This window comes from Antechinus flavipes, chromosome 2, assembly GCF_016432865.1.
Source record: "Antechinus flavipes isolate AdamAnt ecotype Samford, QLD, Australia chromosome 2, AdamAnt_v2, whole genome shotgun sequence".
Lineage (NCBI taxonomy): Eukaryota > Metazoa > Chordata > Mammalia > Dasyuromorphia > Dasyuridae > Antechinus > Antechinus flavipes.
In genome coordinates, this window is record NC_067399.1 from 266,606,249 (window position 1) to 266,628,202 (window position 21,954).

Sequence of the window (21,954 nt, forward strand, 5' to 3'; positions counted from 1 at the left end):
GCATTTTCTCCAACGGTTCTTGTGACAGCTGTTTGCAAACATCTGTTTGCAAACATCCTACAAAATCAGCAAAAGATTCATTGGGACCTTGCTCTATTTTTGTGAAGGCTTTACCTCCATCTTTCTGTCCAGGGAGGGAACCCCAAGCTTTTATTGCAGCCTTAGAAATTTGCTCATAACTGTTATGGGATAATTAATCTGTTCTGAATTCTCTCCAAACTGATCTTCATTTGCTAGTTGGTCAAAAGTGATTTGTACATTAACTCCTATTTGCCTATTGCATCTGGCTTGAATCCTACATAATTCATGATACTCTGAAAGCTACAACAAGTTTTGTTCAGGTTCTAAACATGTCCTTGCTATGGATTTCCAATCACTTGGGGTTAAGATTTAATAAGCCTAACTATCTAGTAATATCTTAACATAAGATGATGTAGCCCCATAAAGGGTACAACCTTTTTTCAAATCCTTAATTTTTTCCAAATCAAAAGGAGTGTATCTTCTCCTTTTTTGACCTGAAGAGTCAATCTCTTCAATCACAGGGTATGCATTTATAAAATCAGAAACATCCTATCCTTTATTTCTTACCTTAACCAATGCCTTTTCTAATCTTGTCATAGGCTGTTTCATAGGAAGAGCTGACTGCATTACTGCCTCTCCCGCTGCTTCATAGGAAGAGCTGACTGCATTACTGCCTCTCCCCCTCCTCCTTCTCCCTCTACTCATGAAGAGTTAATTGAGGGAAGTAGGTCAGGGGATTGGGAATGATCTAATTTCTCCTTCTGTGAATTCTTATCTGATTCTTCATCTTTTTCACCTAGTTTAGTTGGCACCTTCCCCTCCTGCTCCTTCTTCTTTTTCCTTCTTCTAGTACTTATATAATTTCTTCAAGCCAATTGTATTAAATATGTATTAAGTGTATCTTTGGAAATTGAGTCTGGATTGGAATTCTGGTATTTACCTAGTTGCTCTCAGACTAATTTCCACTCATTTACATCCAATTCTTTTTCCATAGAGAAGCAAGGAGATATGTACTGTACAGTTTCTAAAAGTTCAGTGATCTACTCCCAAATTATAATCAAACCTTGGCTTTTCATAACCCTGACAATGCTCTCTAAACATTTTCCTTGAAGAGAAGGCTGTTTTCTAAACATCTGTCCCATTTCAGCTGAAATTTTACTTTAGCTCTTTAACAAAGTTTCCTTGTTGTACTCACCCTAATTTCTGGGTTGAGGAGGAAAGTTCCACTCAAATCAGGACAGGAGGTTTTTCCACTAAGATCAGGATCAGAGGCTTTTCCACTGGAATCAGGATTGTGTCTGTCCCTGTTCAGGCACCAAAATGCAATGTTTTCTTCTCTAAATTATAATGTTCTTTGGGATCAGCTTTCTTGGGGGGCTTCTGGAGGCAGCTTTAGTTTCAGTTCAATATAATAATCACCTCAAATGCAGCCAGTTGTTAAAGTCCAGTCCTTTATCGTTTCCTTCAAAATAGCCCAGTTAGTTTTCTTAGAGGCTTATCTCTCTCCTTGGTTCACAGACCTCTTGCTGCTAGTCTTTTGTCTCTTCCAGCTTCAGCCTCTTGTCCCTCCGAATCCAAAGTCTCCAGCCAACACAAAGGTGGAATATGGAATGAATCTGTCTTGCCTCCTCTAGTGAGCTTGTCCTTTAGTGAGCTTGTCCTTCTGACTTGTGAATCTCCTGCACTTGTGAATCTCCTAAATGAATCCTGACTTGTGAATCTCTTGGAATTCCTAGTGGGCTTGTCCTTTAGTGGGCTCCTCCTTATATGCTCTCTTAAAGGTGTGAACTCTCTTAAAGGTGTGAACTAAGTATATAAGCATTGTCTCTATCAATCTTGTTTCAAATTCTGGTCCATAACATTCTCATATTGCTTCTTTGGGATCAAGTTTGGTCACTCTAACTAAGCTTCATTCAATCTTTTTTATTAAGTAAATTTATCTTTTGTTGTTTAATTTTTTTATGTCAAAATTTCCTCTAGTACCCATTCCCTTTCTATTACTGTTTTAGATTCACAATCTCAATGTCCTAGAATGCTCATTATCATTTCCACCACAAATCCAATAAACTGAAAAATCTTAGCTACCTTCACAGCAATTCTCCTTTATAACCCCTATGGCTCCCATCCTAGTTCAGGCTTTATTCTCTTTTGCCTAAAATTTAGCAAAAGTCTTCCAATTGGTTATTCTACTTCAGATCTTTCTTTACTTTAGCCAAGGTTCAACACATCTGCCAAAATGATTTTTCCCAAAGCACATGTCTCATCATATTGGAGTCCTGCTCCATAAATTCTAGTAGCTCCCTATTTATTCCAGCATTGTATATAAAGTGCTCTATTTTACATTTAAGACTCTTCACAACCTACCTTTCTTCTTATATTTTATATGTCTGAACATATTTTACTAACACTTACTTACTAGCTATTAGTATATTTCATCTCCTATTCCTCATGATTAGAATACTTTCACTTCTTTACATATCTGATTTCTCTTTTTTTCTTTCCTTCCTTATTTCCTTCTCTCTCCCTTTCTCTTTCTCTCTCTGTCTCTTCTTTCTTTCTTTCCTTTCATCTATTTATTTACATTTCTCATCATTTATAGATACCTTGAGTGGTAGGAATAGAATTCTCTCCCTTCTCATTTCTACTTTGTGATTTTCTTCTATTTCCAGCTAAAATTCTACCTTTTATAAGAAGCCTTTTCTGATTCCCCTCATTATATCATTATATATATCTGGAATATTTCTCTAGTAGAAATAGTGGTAAAAGGTCCCTAGAGGTCTAAAAGTTAATATAATTCCAAAGGGCAGTCAGTTTATTCTTTACTCAGTAATAAAATTCATTGCATTATTACACTAATCATCACAGTTACATATATATATATAAACATAATGTTACACATATAACACAGTAACTATGTATTTCCACTCTTATTTTAGAACTGTTTAGCATTTCATTTAACTTAATTATACTTGCATACAATATACAAAAAAACCCAAACTTTAAAATAGAGAAATATCATTTTTTATAAAATGATGACACTGATTGACATTGCATTGTGCTTTGTGCCTATTAGTAGTGATGTATTCCTCCACAAATCTTACTCTTCACAACCCAGAGGTGACACTATGTTTTCAAATTCTATGCTAGTAAAGTGTAAATTCTGAAAGATCTGAAATGCACACCCTGTTGGGATAGTTCATAGCGTGACCCTTGGATCAGACCAAATCTGCTTTTCTAACAATCAGCCTCACTAACTAAAGAGAGAATCATCAGCAAGCTGGCCACTTTATAAAATTTTTTGGGTATGATAACCTATTAAATAAAAACAAACACATACAAATAAAATGGTCCCAAAACTTCATGGTCTTACTTTTGCAGTGGTAATGGCACAGTGGCAGAAAAGGAGGACAAAAGGGTAATAAGAATAACAGTTTTCAGATCATTTTAAAATTTCAACATAGATAATAGACCTATAAAACTAAGATTCTTGCCCAGTGACAAACAAGTGAATATTTTTTCTGGGGGAAGTAAATTATACCAATTTTTGATATTTTCACTAAAACAATCAGAAAGAAAATAGAAATTGTACTTAAATTGAAGAGGAGCTTCTAGGGACTCCTTGGAGAAACAAAGAAAAGAATTGGTGGAGTTGGTTTTATTGTATACTTGACAATGACAAGAAATATTTAATGGGATATTTGGTTAATTGGTCTGAAGTATGAATGATAAATATTTGTAAGAAAGCCCTCAGGAACACCAAAATAACCTCAATTTAAGTACCTAAATTGGGTATAGAGGTTGAAAAAAGAAGAGAAATTCTACACAGAACTTAAAACCCTTCAAATTAAACTGTTAGCACATAGCAGAAATGATATCAACACAAATCATAATAAACTTTGCAAGAGTTTCAATTACACAAATCTTTTATCAAAACAAGACCAAAAGACCCTAGAAAGTGCTTTAGTTAGCAAACACTTGACTTGTCAAGCAGAAATCATAGTCATATTAAAAACTGAATTTATTATTATTTCATCTCAAGCCCTGCCCACTTCTAAATTTCCTTATTACTATCAAAGGGATAAGTATTCTCCTAATTGTATCTGAAATGCCATACTTGACTCCTCACTATTTCTCATCCTCCAGTATCCAATCTGCTGCCAAACTCTGCAATTTAACATTTGTAACATTTCTAAAATATACCCCTTTTCTCCTCTCTGATAGAGATACCACTATAGGACTTTACATTATGCTTGAACAATTGAAATAGACTCCTGGTTGGTCTACTTGTCACAAATTTCTCTTTATTTCAGTCTATTCTCTATTCAGCTGTCAAACTGATTTTCCTAAAGTGCAGGTTCAACCATATTAACACCCAATTCAAAAGAAGCTAACACCTCCCAGTCACCTCGAGAATCAAATATAAACTGTATTTGTCATTCAAAGAATTTAAGAAAAAGAAAGACTACACTGAAATAGCTTTTAACCTAATCAAGGAAGACAACATAAAAAAGGAAGCTGAAAAGGGAGGAGGGGGAGAAGGCAAGAGAAGCCACAAGAATATGATATTTTGTGAAGTACAAAACAAGGAGAACTGCTGATGCAAAAGGGAGAGTTAACTGCAAAACTCTGAAACATCTATAAAAGAGGCAGTGAGGAAGTACAAAACAAGGAGAACTGCTGATGCAAAAGGGAGAGTTAACTGCAAAACTCTGAAACATCTATAAAAGAGGCAGTGAGGTAGTTCAGTGAATAGAGTACTGGACCTATAGTTAGAAAGACAGGAGTTCAAATTCAGGCTCTGACACTGGGTGTATGATCTTTGACAAGTCATTTAACCTCTGCTTCCTTTAATCTACTGGAGAAGAAAATGGCAAACTACTTCATTATCCTCACCAAGAAAACATTTAGGGGCAGTCAGCTGGCACAGTGGATAGGATTCTGAGCTTGGAATCAAGAAATCTCATCTTCTTTAAATCTGGCCTCAGACCCTTCTGAGTTGTGTGAGCCCTGGGAAAGTTGCTTAACCCTGTTTGCATCAGTTTCCTCATTTATAAAATAAGCTAGAAGAAAAAAAAGATAAAGCAATCTAGTATTTTTGCCAAGAGAACACCAAATGTATTCACAAAGAGCTCAACATGATTTAAAAATAAATGAACAACAACCATAACAACAAATAAGGAGGTTTATTGCTCTACCTTTCATACCTCCAATCAGAGGATAGAGGCAAATGAGGGAGTTGAAAAAGTTTTCGGTATAAAAAATGAATCAACTTTTCAACAATGAGATAATTGATGCCAATGCCAATGATATTGTTTTGAAGAGACTCATCCACACCCAGAAAGAGGACTGTGGGGACTGTGTGTGGATCACAACATAACATTCTCACTCTTTTTGTTGTTGTTTCCTTGCATTTTGTTTTCTTACTCATTTTTTCCTTTTTGATCTGATTATTCTTATGCAGAAAGATAATTGTATAAATATGTTTACATATATTGGATTTAACATATATTTTAACATGTATAACATATATTGGACTGCTTAGCATCTAGGGAAGGGGGAGGGAAAATTTGGAACACAAGGCTATGCAAGGGTCAAGGCTGAAAAATTATCCGTGCATATGTTTTGAAAATAAAAAGCTTTCAAAAAAAAAAAAAAATGAGTCAATCTGAAAGGTAATGAAATTTCACCAAGTAAAGGTGCTGAAGGAAATCTGTACAGTAATTTGGAAATAACACTAAATAGAATAAAGATGTTGAAAGAAGACAGATTGGCTCAGGTACCCAAGATTTACACTAAATTTTACTGAATTGTAAGGGCATTATGGAATTGATTTAAGAATTACTTGAGAACAGAAACAGGCATAAGGGTAAAAAACTTTCCGATGGGCTTTGGTCTCAGCAGAATAAACACTATGAGAATGGTATGGAATAGAGTCTAGAGTAGGGGTTCTCAAACTACGGCATGTGGGCCAGATGTGGCAGCTGAGGATGATTATCCCCCTTACCCAAGACTATGAAGTTTCTTTACTTAAAGGCCCACAAAACAAAGTTTTTCTTTTTACCATAGTCTGGCCCTCCAACAGTCTGAGGGACAGTGAACTGGCCTCCTATTTAAAAAGTTTGAGGACCCCTGGTCTAGAGTCTTTATTCTGGCCCAGTCTTGAGCTTAATGGAGGAGTGCAGGTGGCAGAAGTAGCACTAATTTCAGCTGCTATTGATCCTCCTATGCCAGACATATAGGTGCTGCCTTAATCTTTGGTGAATGACTGAGTCAATTGTTACCTCTAATGACTGTATGATCTGCACCTGTGTCTACCAACCTTTCAATAGTATGCCATTTACATAGAGAGTGAGCATAGGACAGTCAGCTATAACAGCTGCAGTCCAGAATATTCTTGGATTCTGTTGCTGGGAGTCAAAATCTGGATAAATATCCCCAAATTGTTTATGAGGAGTCTGTATCAGCAAACCTCAATGATAAGCCACACATTGTGACCTGTATTAGTGACTGGGATATTAGCTACACATTCCCTGGTTTCCCAAATCAGTGTATGGATAAACACTGTTTTGTAAGCACTCTCAGGAGGTGAAATGGTCAAGCCTACTATGCCTGGAGCCAAAGGATAGGGACAGATTTCTCCTCTCCAGGGTATATCTCAGTAGTCCCAGCTACATACAACTCTATTCTCCCCTATTGTAATCTCTTTCCCCCATCAGGTTCCTTCTTGGCAATGTTTCATGTTGGAGTACAGAAACAGAGATTGATTTATAAACAATGCCTTGTTAGTTCTATTACATCAATTAGTGCTTTCTTTTTCAGGACGTAAATTAAATGCATAAAATACAAAAACAGTTGACTAAAAAGTAAAATTAATCAGTTGCTTTATCCATAAAATATTAAACTAAATATCTAACTGGTTTTGATGGAACTGATTTATAGTTTTGACATCAAGCAAGCATTGCCTAAGAGGCACATTTAAGTATTCTGTGTAGCCCCACTTTTACTCAAGGAGTTAAAAATACAACTGCATTAGAAGTCTTCAGGACAGAGTATAATAATGCAAGAACAACTGGGATCTTATGATTTTTCGGTGAATAGAAAGTTCCACTCCTTGGATGCCCATCATTTTGGGAATGGCTAAATAAGTTATCGTATATGGTATATGAATGTAATGTAATATTTTTATTTCTATAAGAAATGATCAGCAAGAAGATTTCAGAGAGGCCTGGAGATACTAACATGAACTGATACCGAGTGAAGGTAGTAGAAGCAAGAGAACATTATATACAGCAAAACAAGATTAAGTGATGATCAATTCTGATAAACATTGCTCTTTTCAACAAGTGAGGTAATTCAGGCCAATTCCAATAGACTTGTGATGGAGAGAGCCATCTGCATCCAGAAAGAGGACTGTCGGGACTGAATGTGGAAAACAACATTATTTTTTCATCTTTTTTGTTATTGTGCTTTTTTGTTTTCTTTATCATTTTTTCCCCTTTTTGACCTGATTTTTCTTGTGCAGCATGATAAATGGGGAAATATGTATAGAAGAATTGTACATGTCTAGCATATATTGGATTATCTGCTGTCTAGGGGAGGGGATGGGAAATAGAGGGAGAAAAAATTAGAATACAAGGTTTTTAAAGGGTGAATGTTGAAAATTATCTTTGCATATTTTGAAAATAAAAATCTATTATGTAAAAAAACATTTTAAAAAGAAAGTTCTCTTTTTTCAGAAAGAAGGAAAAGCAGAAATTTAATGATAAGTGAAAGGTGAACAATGTGAATATGAATGAGAAAATGAAAGCGGAACAGAGAGGAGCTGCCTCCCAATGCAGTCACCACCACTGCTATCTTAGCCACTCCAAACTTGTCGAAACAAAACATTCACAGAAAAAGAGAAAAGAGTACAGGTAGTCTGTTTGCCAGGAACAATAATGGTAAAACTACTATCTTCCCATCTCCTACTTTTTACTAGTAACTTTACTAAGCCTACAACCCATTATTTCTTTAAGATTTTCAATTATACATTTTAATTCAAAGAAACTGTTTTCTCTAAGATACCATTCAGCATACTTGGGTATGCCTTAGAGTTATTAAAATAAGAATAAACAGTGGAGTGGAAGGTTACAGTAATCCTGGGACAACAGGGAGAATGAAATTATCTTTCTAAAAATTTCAAGGATTTTCCCCTGCCAATTAGGAACTCAAAAACAAACTAAAGAAATCTTATTTAAAAATAGTATTATAACTTCTCAAAAGTAGAGAAAAAAATGAATTGAATCTTGACTTCCTCAGACTATCCTGAAAATGAGTCAGCAGTACTAACTAAAAAAGTAGAAGTTAAGTAAAGAGAAGCTTTATTGTTAAGTCTTTCAAAATAGTGAATTAGACTGCTTTCTCTTCCTATTCCTCCATTCCCGAAACAGTTCAAGAAACCCTTTGGCAACGGGGTGAAGTTGAAAATGATAACTATAAATTCAGACTAGCAAGAATGACAGGTTTGAGAAAGAGTGACTCCAGTAACATGAGGGTGAGGGACATATAATTAGCTGATTCTCTATTTTATACAACTCCTCATCCTTGGCAATAGCATCATATGATTCTAGGAAATCTTCTGATCCTACATTCTAGTTCATATGTCAAAAATTATTTCCTTTTAATTGAGTGGCATGTATTTTAGTCACTATTCAGCTGAACTCACAATTTTTTAAACATAGTAACAATCAAGTATTAGGAAGCTTCTATTACTTTTCAAGGTAAAGATCATCTAATAGCATACAATTCAATTAGGGAAAATGTTCTACACATTTTTAATATGAGCTATTAACATGAAACTTTCATAGTAATGCTAGTCGGAAGACTTGTCAGACACCAATATTATACAATTATTAAACATATATTTTTTTCCATTCATGCAGAATTAGAGATTTCTTATTATAGCAGCTATTTTTTGGTCTAATGGAACACAAAATTCTACTGACCCCAAAATAAAAGGTTCTAGTGTCCTTTTTCCATTTAAAACTATTTTTGACAGTTTTATATGAAAAACTGCTTGAAGACTTATATTTTTGAATGATATATTATATCATCAATGTGTTTCTCATCTGTTTCTATATTGTTATAAAGCATGTGCCACTCAATAAACCCTTTTAAAATGTATTTGAATATATTTTTCATCTCTGCAAGATGTAGGTTGTATGTGGCAGTAGTGTGCTTCAAAAGTTAAAATCAGATATTTTGCCAATGAGACTCAGATAACAAATTAACATAGAACTGAATTGTAACACTTAAATGCTTACTTCCTAAAACTGCCACTAAAAGATACATACAAATACAAAAGGAAACTAAGATTATTTAATCTAAACTACTATAAATGGCAATCAACTAAAAGGTAATAAGGTAAAATTTTATAATTAATTTGGAATGATTCAGGTTTTTTCCAGAGTCTTGGAAATAGGAAAAACATTTTGACAGAACTTTAAATCATTCAGGAGATTGGATGAAATCAAACTGACTAAAACTAAATTTTAATGAGAGACAAGTTATATTGTTTAATGGGATAATCATCTAAGCAATGTCTTCTGCCTCTTCCAAAGAAGCCAATCATAATCTCTTGTCACTGAAATTGCTTCTTTACCTTGTGATTCCCAAAGAGCTGCAGGTTCCCAAAGGTGCCTTTGGCTATTTACAAAAAATGAGTAACCTTTTATTTTTCCAAAAATGAAAATATACTTTACCTTTTAGATACTTAACTTGCAATATTCTCTAAATGAGATATTCTGGAATATAATTCAAAATAATTTTGGCTAGTAATGAGTTTCTCACAAATATAAGGAGACAAACTGTCAATAGTACGATATACTCTGCAATAACCTTAAATAATATTCAAGGTGCTGAATTTTGTCTAAAAAAAATCATTCATTGTTTGTAGAAAGGTTATTTTGAGATTAACAATAAAACCATATACAAATTAGCTAGATAATGTATATTAAAAACTGGCCTAGATAAACTGGAAAGCAGTATGTCAAAAATCAGGCTTAGACTGATACCTCACAACATATTCCACAACACATTCTAAATGGAGATGTGACCTGAATATTAAAAATCATACTAGAAAAAAATAAGAAAAACAGATCATAGACTTCTCATAGTTATGGAAACAAGATTTATTCTTAACCAAACAAGAGACAGAGTCAATAAAGATAAAATAGAAAAATTTTGTTCCTTGAAATGAAAAAAAAAAAAAAAACAAATTCTGCACAGATCAAAATTAATGCAACTATGCTAAGAAGGGAATGATCAGATGAGAAAAAATATTTATCAAGTTTCTTTTAGAAGGGTTTAGTATCCAAATTACATAAACTATCTATCTGTCTGAGTATCTTTCTATCTATATCATATACAAAAAATTTAAAAATCATTCTCCAGTTGATAAGTGGTCAAAAGCTATGAACAAATATTTCTCAAAAGAAGAATTACAAAATATTCACAACTACATGAAAAAATGCTTTAAATCACTAATAAGAGACAGATAGATACAAATCAAAATAACTTTGATTTTTCACTTTACACTTTGCAAACTGTCAAAAATGACAAAAACAGTAGCACTCAATGTTGAAAGAGTTGTAAAATGATAGACACAATAATTCATTGTTGGTGGAGCTAGAGCTATGAAGTGGCACAACCAGTTTTGAAAGCAATTTGGAATTATACAAATAAGATGATTAAAATATCAATAGCCTTTGAACCAAGGAACTCCATTATTAGGTTTATACTCTAAGGATGCCTTCAGTAAGAAGAAAGTCCTCATATACTCCAAAATAATTATAGTAGCATTTTTTGCAACAGCTAAGAATTAGAAACAATATAGATGCTTATCTAATTGGGGAATAATTAAACAAATTATGGCATATGAATGTAATAAAATATTAGTGTGATATAAGAAAAGATGGGTGTGATGAATACAGAGTAGTAGTGATATGAACTAATTCAAGTGAAGTAAACAGTCATGTATATGTATATATATACACATGTATGTGTAGATACACATACACATAAATACAAGAATGTAAATGGAAAATATTATTACATGCTAGAAAATCAAAAGTAAATGTAATGATATTAAGACCCAGCAGAACTTGAATGAAGGAACATGGAAGATAATCTCAAACTACCCCTCTGTGGAGGTGGGAGAACTGGAAGTATTACGTATTGTACATAATTTTTTCAATGAACAAGTTAGTTGAACTTATTTTATTCCCTTTTCTAAAAAATATTATTTGTTAAGTGGACTCACACTCTGGGAAGAGAGTCTGAGATACTTGTAATAATTATGATGAAGAAAAAGAACATATGCATAAAAACTATATTTAAAAATTATCTTTAAAAATTGGTTTGGGTTTAAATTCTTGTTCATCCTGTAACTAGCTCTTTGTTCTTGGACAACTGTCTGGGCCTCAGATTCCTTACAACTGAGGTTTTTGGACTAGATGAATTCTAAGAACAATTTTAACATTAAATTTTTTGATCCTAAGAAACATTAGTTAATTTTCTGGAAAGGAATTTAATAGTTTAATCAGTTCATATCATAATGATTTAAGAAATGGACATGATTCTATGAATTTAATAAAAAGCCCAATATTCACGTTAAATATATAATGATACAAGTCAGATATATCCATGCTAAAAAATGTCCCAGTCAATTCCACCTTTATTTAAAAAAAAAAAAATCAAACACAACTTCTTACGCTTTTTTAATAAGAAAAACAAAAACAAATATCTGAAGTAATTTTTAAAACATCTGAAATGTAAATAAAAATTTCATTCATTTTACTTAGTGTGGAAATTCAAACAACAAAACACTTACATTTATTAATATATGTGAAAAATTGCAAACACACTATAGAGAAAATGAAATAAGAATGTCATAAACAGAAATTAGGTTTAAAGAATTTAATCAAGGAAAGCAATATAGTTTTCAAGGTCTTCTGAAGTAAAAGGAACAATAACATGTCCACTGGGAGGGAATAAAGTCCATTAATTGCTCTGATAATTGATCAAAGATTCATTTAAAAAAAACTATCCTTTATTTGCTCATTCATGAGTATTTTAATCACATCTGTTTTTAACATTGAAAATCATCACTATTTCTAGCCATATGAAAAGATGCTCCAAGTCATTATTAATCAGAGAAATGCAAATTAAGACAACTCTGAGATACCACTATACACCTGTCAGATTGGTTAGAATGACAGGGAAAGATAATGCTCAATATTGGAGGGAATGTGGGAAAACTGAGACACTAATACACTGTTGGTGGAATTGTGAATACATCCAGCCATTCTGGAAAGCAATTTGGAAATATGCTCAAAAAGTTATCAAACTATGCATACTCTTTGATCCAGCAGTATTACTCCTGGGCTTATATCCCAAAGAAATCTTAAAGAAGGGAAAGGGACCTGTATGTGCACGAATGTTTGTGGCAAGTTTCTTTGTAGTGGCCAGAAACTGGAAACTGAGTGGATGCCCATCAATTGGAGAATGGCTGAATACATTGTGGTATATGAATATTATGGAATATTATTGTTCTGTAAGAAATGACCAACAGGATGATTTCAGAAAGGCCTGGAGAGACTTACACAAACTGATGCTGAGTGAAATGAGCAGAACAGAAGATCATTATATACTTCAGCAACAATATTATATGATGATCAATTCTGATGTATGTGGCCACCTCCAACAATGAGATGAACCAAATCAGTTCCAATAGAGCAGTAATGAATTGAACCAGCTACACCCAGCAAAAGAACTTTGGGAGATGACTATGAACTATTACATAGAATTCCCAATCCCTCTATTTTTGTCTGCGTGCATTTTTTATTTCCTTCACAAGCTAATTGTACACGATTTCAAAATCTGATTCTTTTTGTACAGCAAAATAACTGTTAGGACATGTATAATTATATTATATTTAATTTATACTTTAACATATTTAACATGTATTGGTCAACCTGCCATGGGAGTAGGGGATGGGGGGAAGGAGGGGAAAAATTGGAACAAAAGGTTTGGCAATTGTCAATGCTGTAAAATTACTCATGCATATAAACTTGTAAATAAAAAACTACAATAAAAAAAAAGAAAATTATCCTCTCTTTTTTCTACAGTTGTTAATTAGTGAAACACTATTATCTCAGTGGTAACAGACAACTCCTTTGAAAGTCTATATACGTACCAAAAGCTGCTACTTTGATGATCATGGCTTGTATGTCAGATGATATCATTTCTCTAAGCAAATCTTCCTGGTTTTGACGCCAAAGGTAAGCTAAAGGTTGAAGATCAAGCCTTTTACATCTGTTTGTAAAGGAAAAAAGAGGATTAAATCAAAATATTTTGCATAACTCCACACAACTTGAATTTAAACATAATGGATTTCTCAAGGATAATTACTTTTAGAACACAATACTACATATCATGTAATAAACAAATTTAATTTTTAGGTCTATATAATAAAATATAGATAAAGTGAAACCTATGGACAGATTATAAACATTTGCATAGTAAATTTCTAAGTAAGAAAGCTAAATACAAAAAAATTCTAGTAGTTAACGACTATTAATACAAATATTAAAACTTTCTAAGCAGCACTATTTATAACATCAAGAAGAATCAAAGACAAGGAAAAAAACTACTTCTCTTGCCTCAAATTTTTCTACTGTATTCTAAATGTTTTATGTGTCAGTGTCTTGATATTTTTCCCCCCAAAGATATGGAAACTGCATGAATGCATGGATCTTATGTATTCGTTAGCACCTTCAAATTTCTACATGTAGTGAATAGTCAACATTTAGGGAAACAAAACAAAAAACACTTGTTTTCAAACAATAAAAACAATTATTTCTGCTTTGTGTTTCTGGTAAATGTTTAAAACTAGACAACTCTGAATTAAGTTGTTATATCATTTTTATCTTTAACATTGAATATGTGACCATGCGACATCATTATAATCACATCACCTTGTTTTTCCAATTCCTGTTTACTATATTTCCATGTTTTACTTCCTTTCATTTTTCCATGACCATTCCCTGTCCCAATACATGTTAAAATCTACTTTAAGATTATTAGGTAGAAAGGGAGTGAGATAAAGAGCCAGTTTAGACTATATTTCTATGATTCCACATAATGAAGTGAAAAATGAAAAAAATCAATAATTTGTTATTCTGAGTTGTTTTGAGATCAACTTTATTTCAATATCATTGTATTTATCTTCCTTTTTATTTGATAATGCTAAATATTTTAACAATAGGTTTTTATGTTCAAAATAACATGCAAAGAAAGTTTTCAACATTCACCCTTGCAAAACCTTGTGTTCCAAAGTTTTCTCCTTCCCTTGCCCTAGACAGCAAGTAATCCAATATAGATTGAACATGTGCAATTCTTCTAAATCTATTTTCACATTTATAATGGTGCACAAGAAAAATCAAATCAAAATGGAAAATTGAGAAAGAAAGAAAAAGGCAAGCAAGCAAACAACAAAAAATGGTGAAAATTTTATGTTATGATCTATAACATAGATCAGTCCCCATAGTCCTCTTTCTGGATAATGCTAAATATTTTACAAAATGTTTTCAAAGCATTATATATGTCATACCACAGTTCTCTTTTATTGCCCTGACTCAGATTCTTTAATTATCCTGACCTAGTCCTGACTCAGTTTCTCTAATCGTTCTGCTTCAGTTTATAATTATCAGCTCAAAGCTCAGTCCTGCAAAATTCCCTTCCCTCTTTATCAGAATATTTAATAAGGATAAAAGATATTATGGTTTAGATTTTACAGTGGTTCTCAAACTTTTGATCACACTATCCTTATACTATTTAAAAAATTATTGAGGATCTGTCTAAAGAATTTTTGTTTATGTTTAGGATATTGATAGATATTTACTATATTAGAAAAAAAAAAACTAATTTGAATTTGCAGACCTTCTGAAAGGGTTTCAGAGAACACCAAAGAATCTCTGGACTTGATTTTGAGAACCACTGCTTTAGAATATCAGAATGTCTCTCCATCCCAAAGTATCGGAATGTCAAATATGCTTCACCCCATCTCCGGTGGCTCACCCCACCCTGTCAGAATCCAGTCCCCGCTCTTAGCACCCTGACTCTGCCCCTGCCTCAATCTACCCCCTGAGTGTGAGCCATGTGTATATAGATCATTGACAGCTCACATTGTTTGCTGGATTCTTGGAGACAATAGTCTCATTCAGCCCTGGGACCAAACCATGGATCCATTTGGTTCCAGTAAATCTCTCCATTTAATAAATTATTAAATCTCTAATCTCTATCTTGCCTCAGTTTTTCCAGTATTACAATATACAATCTTAATATCTCCTAGGAAGTAAACAGGAAGGTAGATATCACACCAGTTTTACAATTGAGACTGTGCCTCAAAGGGATTAAGTGAAAAATCAACAATTAAATAACTAGAAAGTGGGCAAAGTAGGGAGCAGTAGTGAGATCTGCAATTAAATTAAGTACTCTTTTCACTTTAATATTACCTTTTTTCCCTCATTGGCTGGAGTATTATAGTAGAATGGTTCTGATGATATAGAAACACAGTCATACTGAAAAAAAAATCTAATTTATTAGCTTCTTGTGAAACAAAAATTTTGTTGATTTGGTGAAATTTTAAAATATTATATTCATCTGTTTTGGCAGTACAGCTTAAGATGGTCCCCAAAAAAGATTATCTAAAAAAATAAAACCTGAAACCCTTTACCACAGAATGTTATCTATTAAGTGATGAAATACAAAGAAATGTGAGAGGTTATTAAATGAATAACATACCAATCATTTACTATGAAACAGTGTTTTGCAAGATTTCTGCATACAATAAAAAACATTTAAATAACAAAGTATCAATGATTTCGTTGTATGCATAGTCCCTCTACTACTGCCACTCATCTAAAACAGATCTCAATGTCTTTCCCTCCAAATCCAATTTATTTGTTGTATATAGGATTAACTACATTTTGAACTAAACTAAAACATTTTTAAATATTATTGTTTTCTTCACTGGTTTGAAGATCTTTATTCTCAGAATTGTTAATAGTGCCTAAACAACTCCATTATTTTATTACCAGAACTGTTGAAGTTGACTTCTCCATTTTAAATCATGTTTAATCATTCACATCACATGAAGGGCAATTTTTTTTTTTTGGTAATGCTAAAAATGCTTATCTCATTCTGTACCTCTAATCTATTAATGCCTTTATCTAAAAAGGAAATTGGTGCTTTTTAGGAACCTACTCTATTCCTAGCACTGTGTTAAACATTTTACAAATATGATTTCAATTGATCTCCACAATTCTAGTAAATAAATGAAATTATTAACACCATTTTATGTTTGAGAAAACTGGGACAAAAGAGGTTAAGTGACTTGCCTAGGATGAAGCAGCCAATAAGCATCTGAGGTTTGAGCTGAATTCTAGTCTTTCTGACTCTGGAGCAGCTATGTGATCTAGTGGATAGAGTGCTAGCCGTAGGATTGGGAAATCTTACCTTCTTGAATTCAAATATGATCAAACTATTTTAGTATGTTTGCCAAGAAAACCCCAAATGGAACCCTGAAGAATGAAACATAACTGAAACAACTGACTCAACTTTCTGACTCCAAAGAAAAAATTTTAAAGCAGTAATCTAAGAGTCATAGGTAAGTTAAAAAATAAAGAGTACTTATAAAAATACGGTAACTCTAAATAAACATCCAACAATATAAAACTTAAAATAAAAACTTTTATATTATATTTTTTAAAAGTTTGCAATTTTTATTTAGAATATAGCCTCAAGACATTAATTAAATGTCTTAACAATGTCTTAACATAATACTGTTCTTAAAATTTTTTTTTTAATTTATGGAATAAAACAAGTATTCCGGTAACATAATAAAAAAGATGATTACAGGTGAAACCACAAATCCACTAGGTACAACTTCATAATAGCTTTAAATGCACAACACAATTATTATGTAAATTTTTCCCCTCTCCTTTTTTTCCCTTCTTTCCCTTTTATAAAAGTGCTTATTGGAGCTCATCTTCATCCCGAAATGCTTAGCTGGGGCCTACCTTGAAATACTTGAAATAAATATCTTACAATATATATGCTCTGGTCAGTTTCAGGGTTTACTAACTTTCTGAACAACGTTTTTGATGGTCAGGTGTGGTGGTATTCTTTTCTCTAAAATATGATCATTCTCTGGGTGCAGGTTTCTTGGGGAGGTTTCTGGAGGCAGCCTTAGTTTCCGTTCAAAGGAATAATCACTTCAAATGCATCCAGTAGATAAAATCCAAATGTTTATTTTCTCCTTCCAAGTCTTGTCTCTTTCCTTGGGCCCAGTTGGCTTTCTTTTTTTTTTTTTTATTTTTTTTTTTTTTTTTTTATTTTTATTTTTTTTTTATTTTTTTTTTTTTAGTTGGCTTTCTTAGAGACCTCTCTCCCTCCTTGTTCCAAGAGCTCTTGCAGCTTGTCTTTTGTCACCTCCAGCTCCCTCTGAATCTTGGTTCTCCTTTTCTGAATCCTTTGATCTGCCCGACTGCAGTCTCTAGTTTGTCAATCTCCCGAACTCACAGACTTCTGGCTTTCAATCTTTTTCAACTGACTTCTCCTGACTGAGCTCAGCTCTTTTTATGCTCTTTTAGAAGGTGTAAACTCAAAGGTTGACTCCTCCTCCAAGAGTGGGATTATGGGAGGTGTGAATTCAAAAGTTACAAAGTTAACTTTGTGAATCTTCCTTACTTGTGAAGTCCAATGTGTGAGCCAAAGTGTGAACTTCTCAAAGGTGTAAAACAAGCATTGTTTCTATCAATACCATTGAGTTATCACCTTGTTTCAAGTTCTGGCCCATAACAGTCAGGTACATTTATCACTATAGAAGTTTATTTAACTAAAAAATTGGTTAATTAGTTTAACAAAAATTGGAAAAAAAGAGAAATGATATTTCCATATTTAATTCTGTACATAAGAATATATTCTGAATGAACTAGCTAGATAAAAGTCCATTCTATAGTGTGAATGTTAACATATTCTAATTTCCTTTAAATATTTTATTTTTTAAAATGCTCTGTAGAAAGGTTACCTATGCATATGTAAATACATACATAAATAATTTAATAAAATACTCTATAATCTTTTCTATTTTAAATAAGATTTCTAAGTTAACAAAAAGCTCATTTCACATATTTCAATTTGCATGTCCATTTTAAATTCTTAGTTTAATTTTTACTGAAACAAATAATGACAATTCCTTTTCTAATTATTAAATAATACTGGGCTCTCCATGTTCCTTATATATGAATAAGCATAGTTTTTCTAAACATGTGATGTATTTTTCCAAAATAGTTACAGTAATTTACATATTAAGCATTATCTAATGGAAAATGAATTGGTCTTAGAATCAGGAAGACCTAAGTTCAAGTCCTGTGTCTCCTCTACACTGGCTCTATGACCTTATGCAAGACCCAGAATTTCCCAGTGTCCCCTAAAAATTTAATGCTACAATTTAATGAGAAGTCACGGATCTGCATTGTTTTAAATGAATTTGCATATCAAAAATTCCCTGCATAGATGAATTTATAGAACAAAAATAACAGTAGCAATAAATTTCATACATAAATAAACCAAAAATTTTTCTTCCAGTAACTCTTCAGGTAGGTAAACCAAATATTAATGGGAGTATTTTACTAAAAAAGAAGCGAAGACCCACATAGTGTAAGTGACAATTGAGTCTACAAAGATGATAAATAGTAGAATTTCACATTTAGGCCTTCTACTAAACAACCGGCACCATTTCTAAACTGGAGCAATTCCTGATTAAAAAGGAAAAAAATTGCAGCCAATCATGTGGCTGACTTGAAACAATCTGCTATCATAAAAGGAGTACTGAACTTCAAGGTTCACAGTTGCACTTTAAAGTCTAAGATTGTGGACAGATCATTCAACCTCTTTTACTACAAAATGGGATAGTAAATAATTGAACTACTGATTACACAAGGGTATTACAAAGCTCAAATTAGAAAATATATATAAAATGTACTTTGTAAAAGTAAAGTACTATATAATTGGACTGCAGGTTTCAAATATAATTTAAATCAGTACAATTTCCCTACATAGTTAACATTTTGTTGATACAATGTGAAAAATATGATTTTACTTTCCCCACTAAAAAAACTGAATTCATCGGTTATTTTTGCAGAATACAGATTGCTAATATGCTCTGAAAATATTAAAAAAACAAAACAAAACACTGCAGTCCAATAACATGAAGGCCTAAGTAAAGAAGCCTCCTCTCTATCCCCAAATTTGACAAACTTATAAATAGGAAGATTATTTTGTGTGTGTGTGTGTGTGTGTGTGTGTGTGTGTGTGCAAGTAGCTATGTTTCTAACTGAAAGGTATATATATATACATCTATAACTTCCAGTATGTTCCTATATATGTGTGTGTGTGTGTGTGTCTTCTTTAAAATATTAGCTAATATCCCTTTACATCTGACAGGGAATGATGTATTAAACAAGAAACAACCAAGAGAAATTTTAAAGGTTGCACTTATTTAAAATTTTTCTATCTTGGATTTTTTTATGACACAAAATTCATTTTTCCTAGAAGGTTAAGATGCTTTCGATGAAGTATTCAAATACAAAAATTACGTTGGTTTCTTACTGGAGTCATTATATAAATCAAAAGTGTAAAAGCATAAGGAATACAACATTTATTTAATGAATGGAATCAAATATAAACTTTCTTTCCTTCATGTAAATCCCCAAAATATATATGTTTTAAATTGATGTAAAAAATTAAATTTAAATTGATGTATAAATTAAATTAAATTGTTCTTACACATTTTCTACTCGAACTCGTTGATAGTCAGAAAGAATAGCCCCAACAGATACACCATCTATTTCTTCTTTTTCCTAAAAAAAAAAAAAAAAAAAAAGCAAACCTCTATTAAAGATAAATCATTATATGACCTTAACAATAATCTGAAAAATAGAAAAATATTATGTGTATTTAAGGAAATCAAATATAGACATAACAAAATAGTAATCTAAGTTTATAAGAGGATATAAAAATTTGTTAGCTATTTAAAAAATTGCAATGTTTAAATGGCAGGTAGCAAAAATCCATTATGCAAGGAAAATGCAGAGAATAAAGAAACACTTGAAAAGAAAGGCTTTCATATAACAGAATTTAGAGATTTCCGGATGCTTCATGGAAATTATGAGAATCATTCTATTTTAAGAAAGTGTTATCTTGTAATTGGAAACTAAATAATCTCACACTAAAGAATGAATGGGTGAAACAGCAAATCATAGACACAATCAATAATTTCATCCAAGAGAATGACAATAATGAGACAACATACCAAAATTTGTAATATGAAGCCAAAGCGGTAATAAGGGGAAATTTTATATTTCTAGATGCTTACTTGCATAAAACAGAGAAAAAGAAGATCAATAAATTAGGCCTGCAACTAAAAAAGCTAGAAAAAGAACAAATTAAAACCCCTAATCAAATACCAAACTTGACATTTTAAAAATAAAAGATGAGATAAATAAAATTGAAAGTAAAATAACTATTGAATTAATAAGTAAAACTAAGAGTTGGTTTTATGAAAAAACCAACAAAATAGATAAACCTTTAGTTCATTGGATTAGAAAAAGGAACCAGGAAAATCAAATTGTTAGTTTTAAAAATGAAAACAGAGCAGTATGTACCAATGAAGAGGAAATTAAGAGCAATAATTAGGAGTTATTTTACCCAACTTTGTGCCAAGAAATTTGACAACCTAAGTCAAACAGAGGAATACTTACAAAAATATAGATTGCCCAGATTAACAGAAATGGAAATAAATTATTTAAGTAGTTCCGTTTTAGAAAAAAGAAATAGAACAAGCTATTAAACAACTCCCTAAGAAAAATACTCCAGGACCAGATGGATTTACATGTGAATTCTACCAAACATTTAAAGAACAATTAACTCCAATACTATATACACTATATGAAAAAATAGGGAATGAAGGACTCCTACTAAATTCTTTTTATGACACAAATATGGCACTGATATCTAAACCAGATAGGACAAAAACAGAGAAAGAAAATTATAGATCAATCTCCCTAATGAATATTGATGCAAAAATCTTAAATAAAATATTAGCAAAGAGATTACAAAAAAATTATCCCCAGATGTATTCTGATGGAAGTGGATATCTTCGACAATGAGAAGATCCGATTCACTTCCCATTGATCAATGATGGACAGAATCAGTTACACCCAGAGAAGGAACAATGGGAAATGAATTTGGACTACTTGCATTTTTGTTTTTCTTCCTAGGTTATTTTTACCTTCTGAGTCCAATTTTTCTTGTACAACAAGAGAACTGTATGGATCTACATACATATTTTGTATCTAAGATATATTTTAACATGTTTAACATGTATGAGACTGCCTGCCATGTAGAAAAGGGGATGGAAGGAGGGAAGGGAAAAGTTGGAACAGAAATGAGTGCAAGGGACAATGTTGTAAAAATTACCCATGCATATATTCTACTAATAAAAAGCTATAAAAAAAATCATCTCCAAGATAATATACCATGACAAATAGGATTTATACCTGGAATGCAGAGTTGGTTCAATATTAGGAAAACTATTAGCATAATTGACTATATCAATAACCAAATTAACAAAAACATTATCGTTATCTCAATAGATGCAGAAAAAGCATTTGCAAAAATCCAATACCCCTTCCTATTAAAAACACTACAAAGTCCTTTTCTTTAAAATAGTCAGTAGCATCTACTTAAAACCATCAGCAAAAATAATATGTAATGGAGACAAATGGGAACCATTCCTAATAAGATAAGGAGTAAAACAGGGTTGCCCAC

The 21,954-nt window shown here is 32.2% G+C and overlaps 1 protein-coding gene and 1 long non-coding RNA gene across 3 annotated transcripts in view; one reads left to right on the plus strand and one right to left on the minus strand.

The window, feature by feature from the left end:
* DPH6 (diphthamine biosynthesis 6) overlaps positions 1-21,954 on the minus strand; it is a 492,232-nt gene that overhangs the window by 353,197 nt on the left and 117,081 nt on the right. For both annotated transcript variants that reach the window (XM_051977032.1, XM_051977031.1), the window contains exons 4-5: positions 19,912-19,985; positions 13,256-13,374 (exon numbers count right to left, since the gene is read on the minus strand). In XM_051977032.1, the coding sequence (XP_051832992.1) occupies positions 13,256-13,374; positions 19,912-19,985 (193 nt within the window). The remainder of the gene's footprint in view (positions 1-13,255; positions 13,375-19,911; positions 19,986-21,954) is intronic.
* The window catches only part of LOC127549203 (uncharacterized), a 130,164-nt gene that overhangs the window by 96,995 nt on the left and 11,215 nt on the right, over positions 1-21,954 (plus strand). The window lies entirely within an intron of this gene.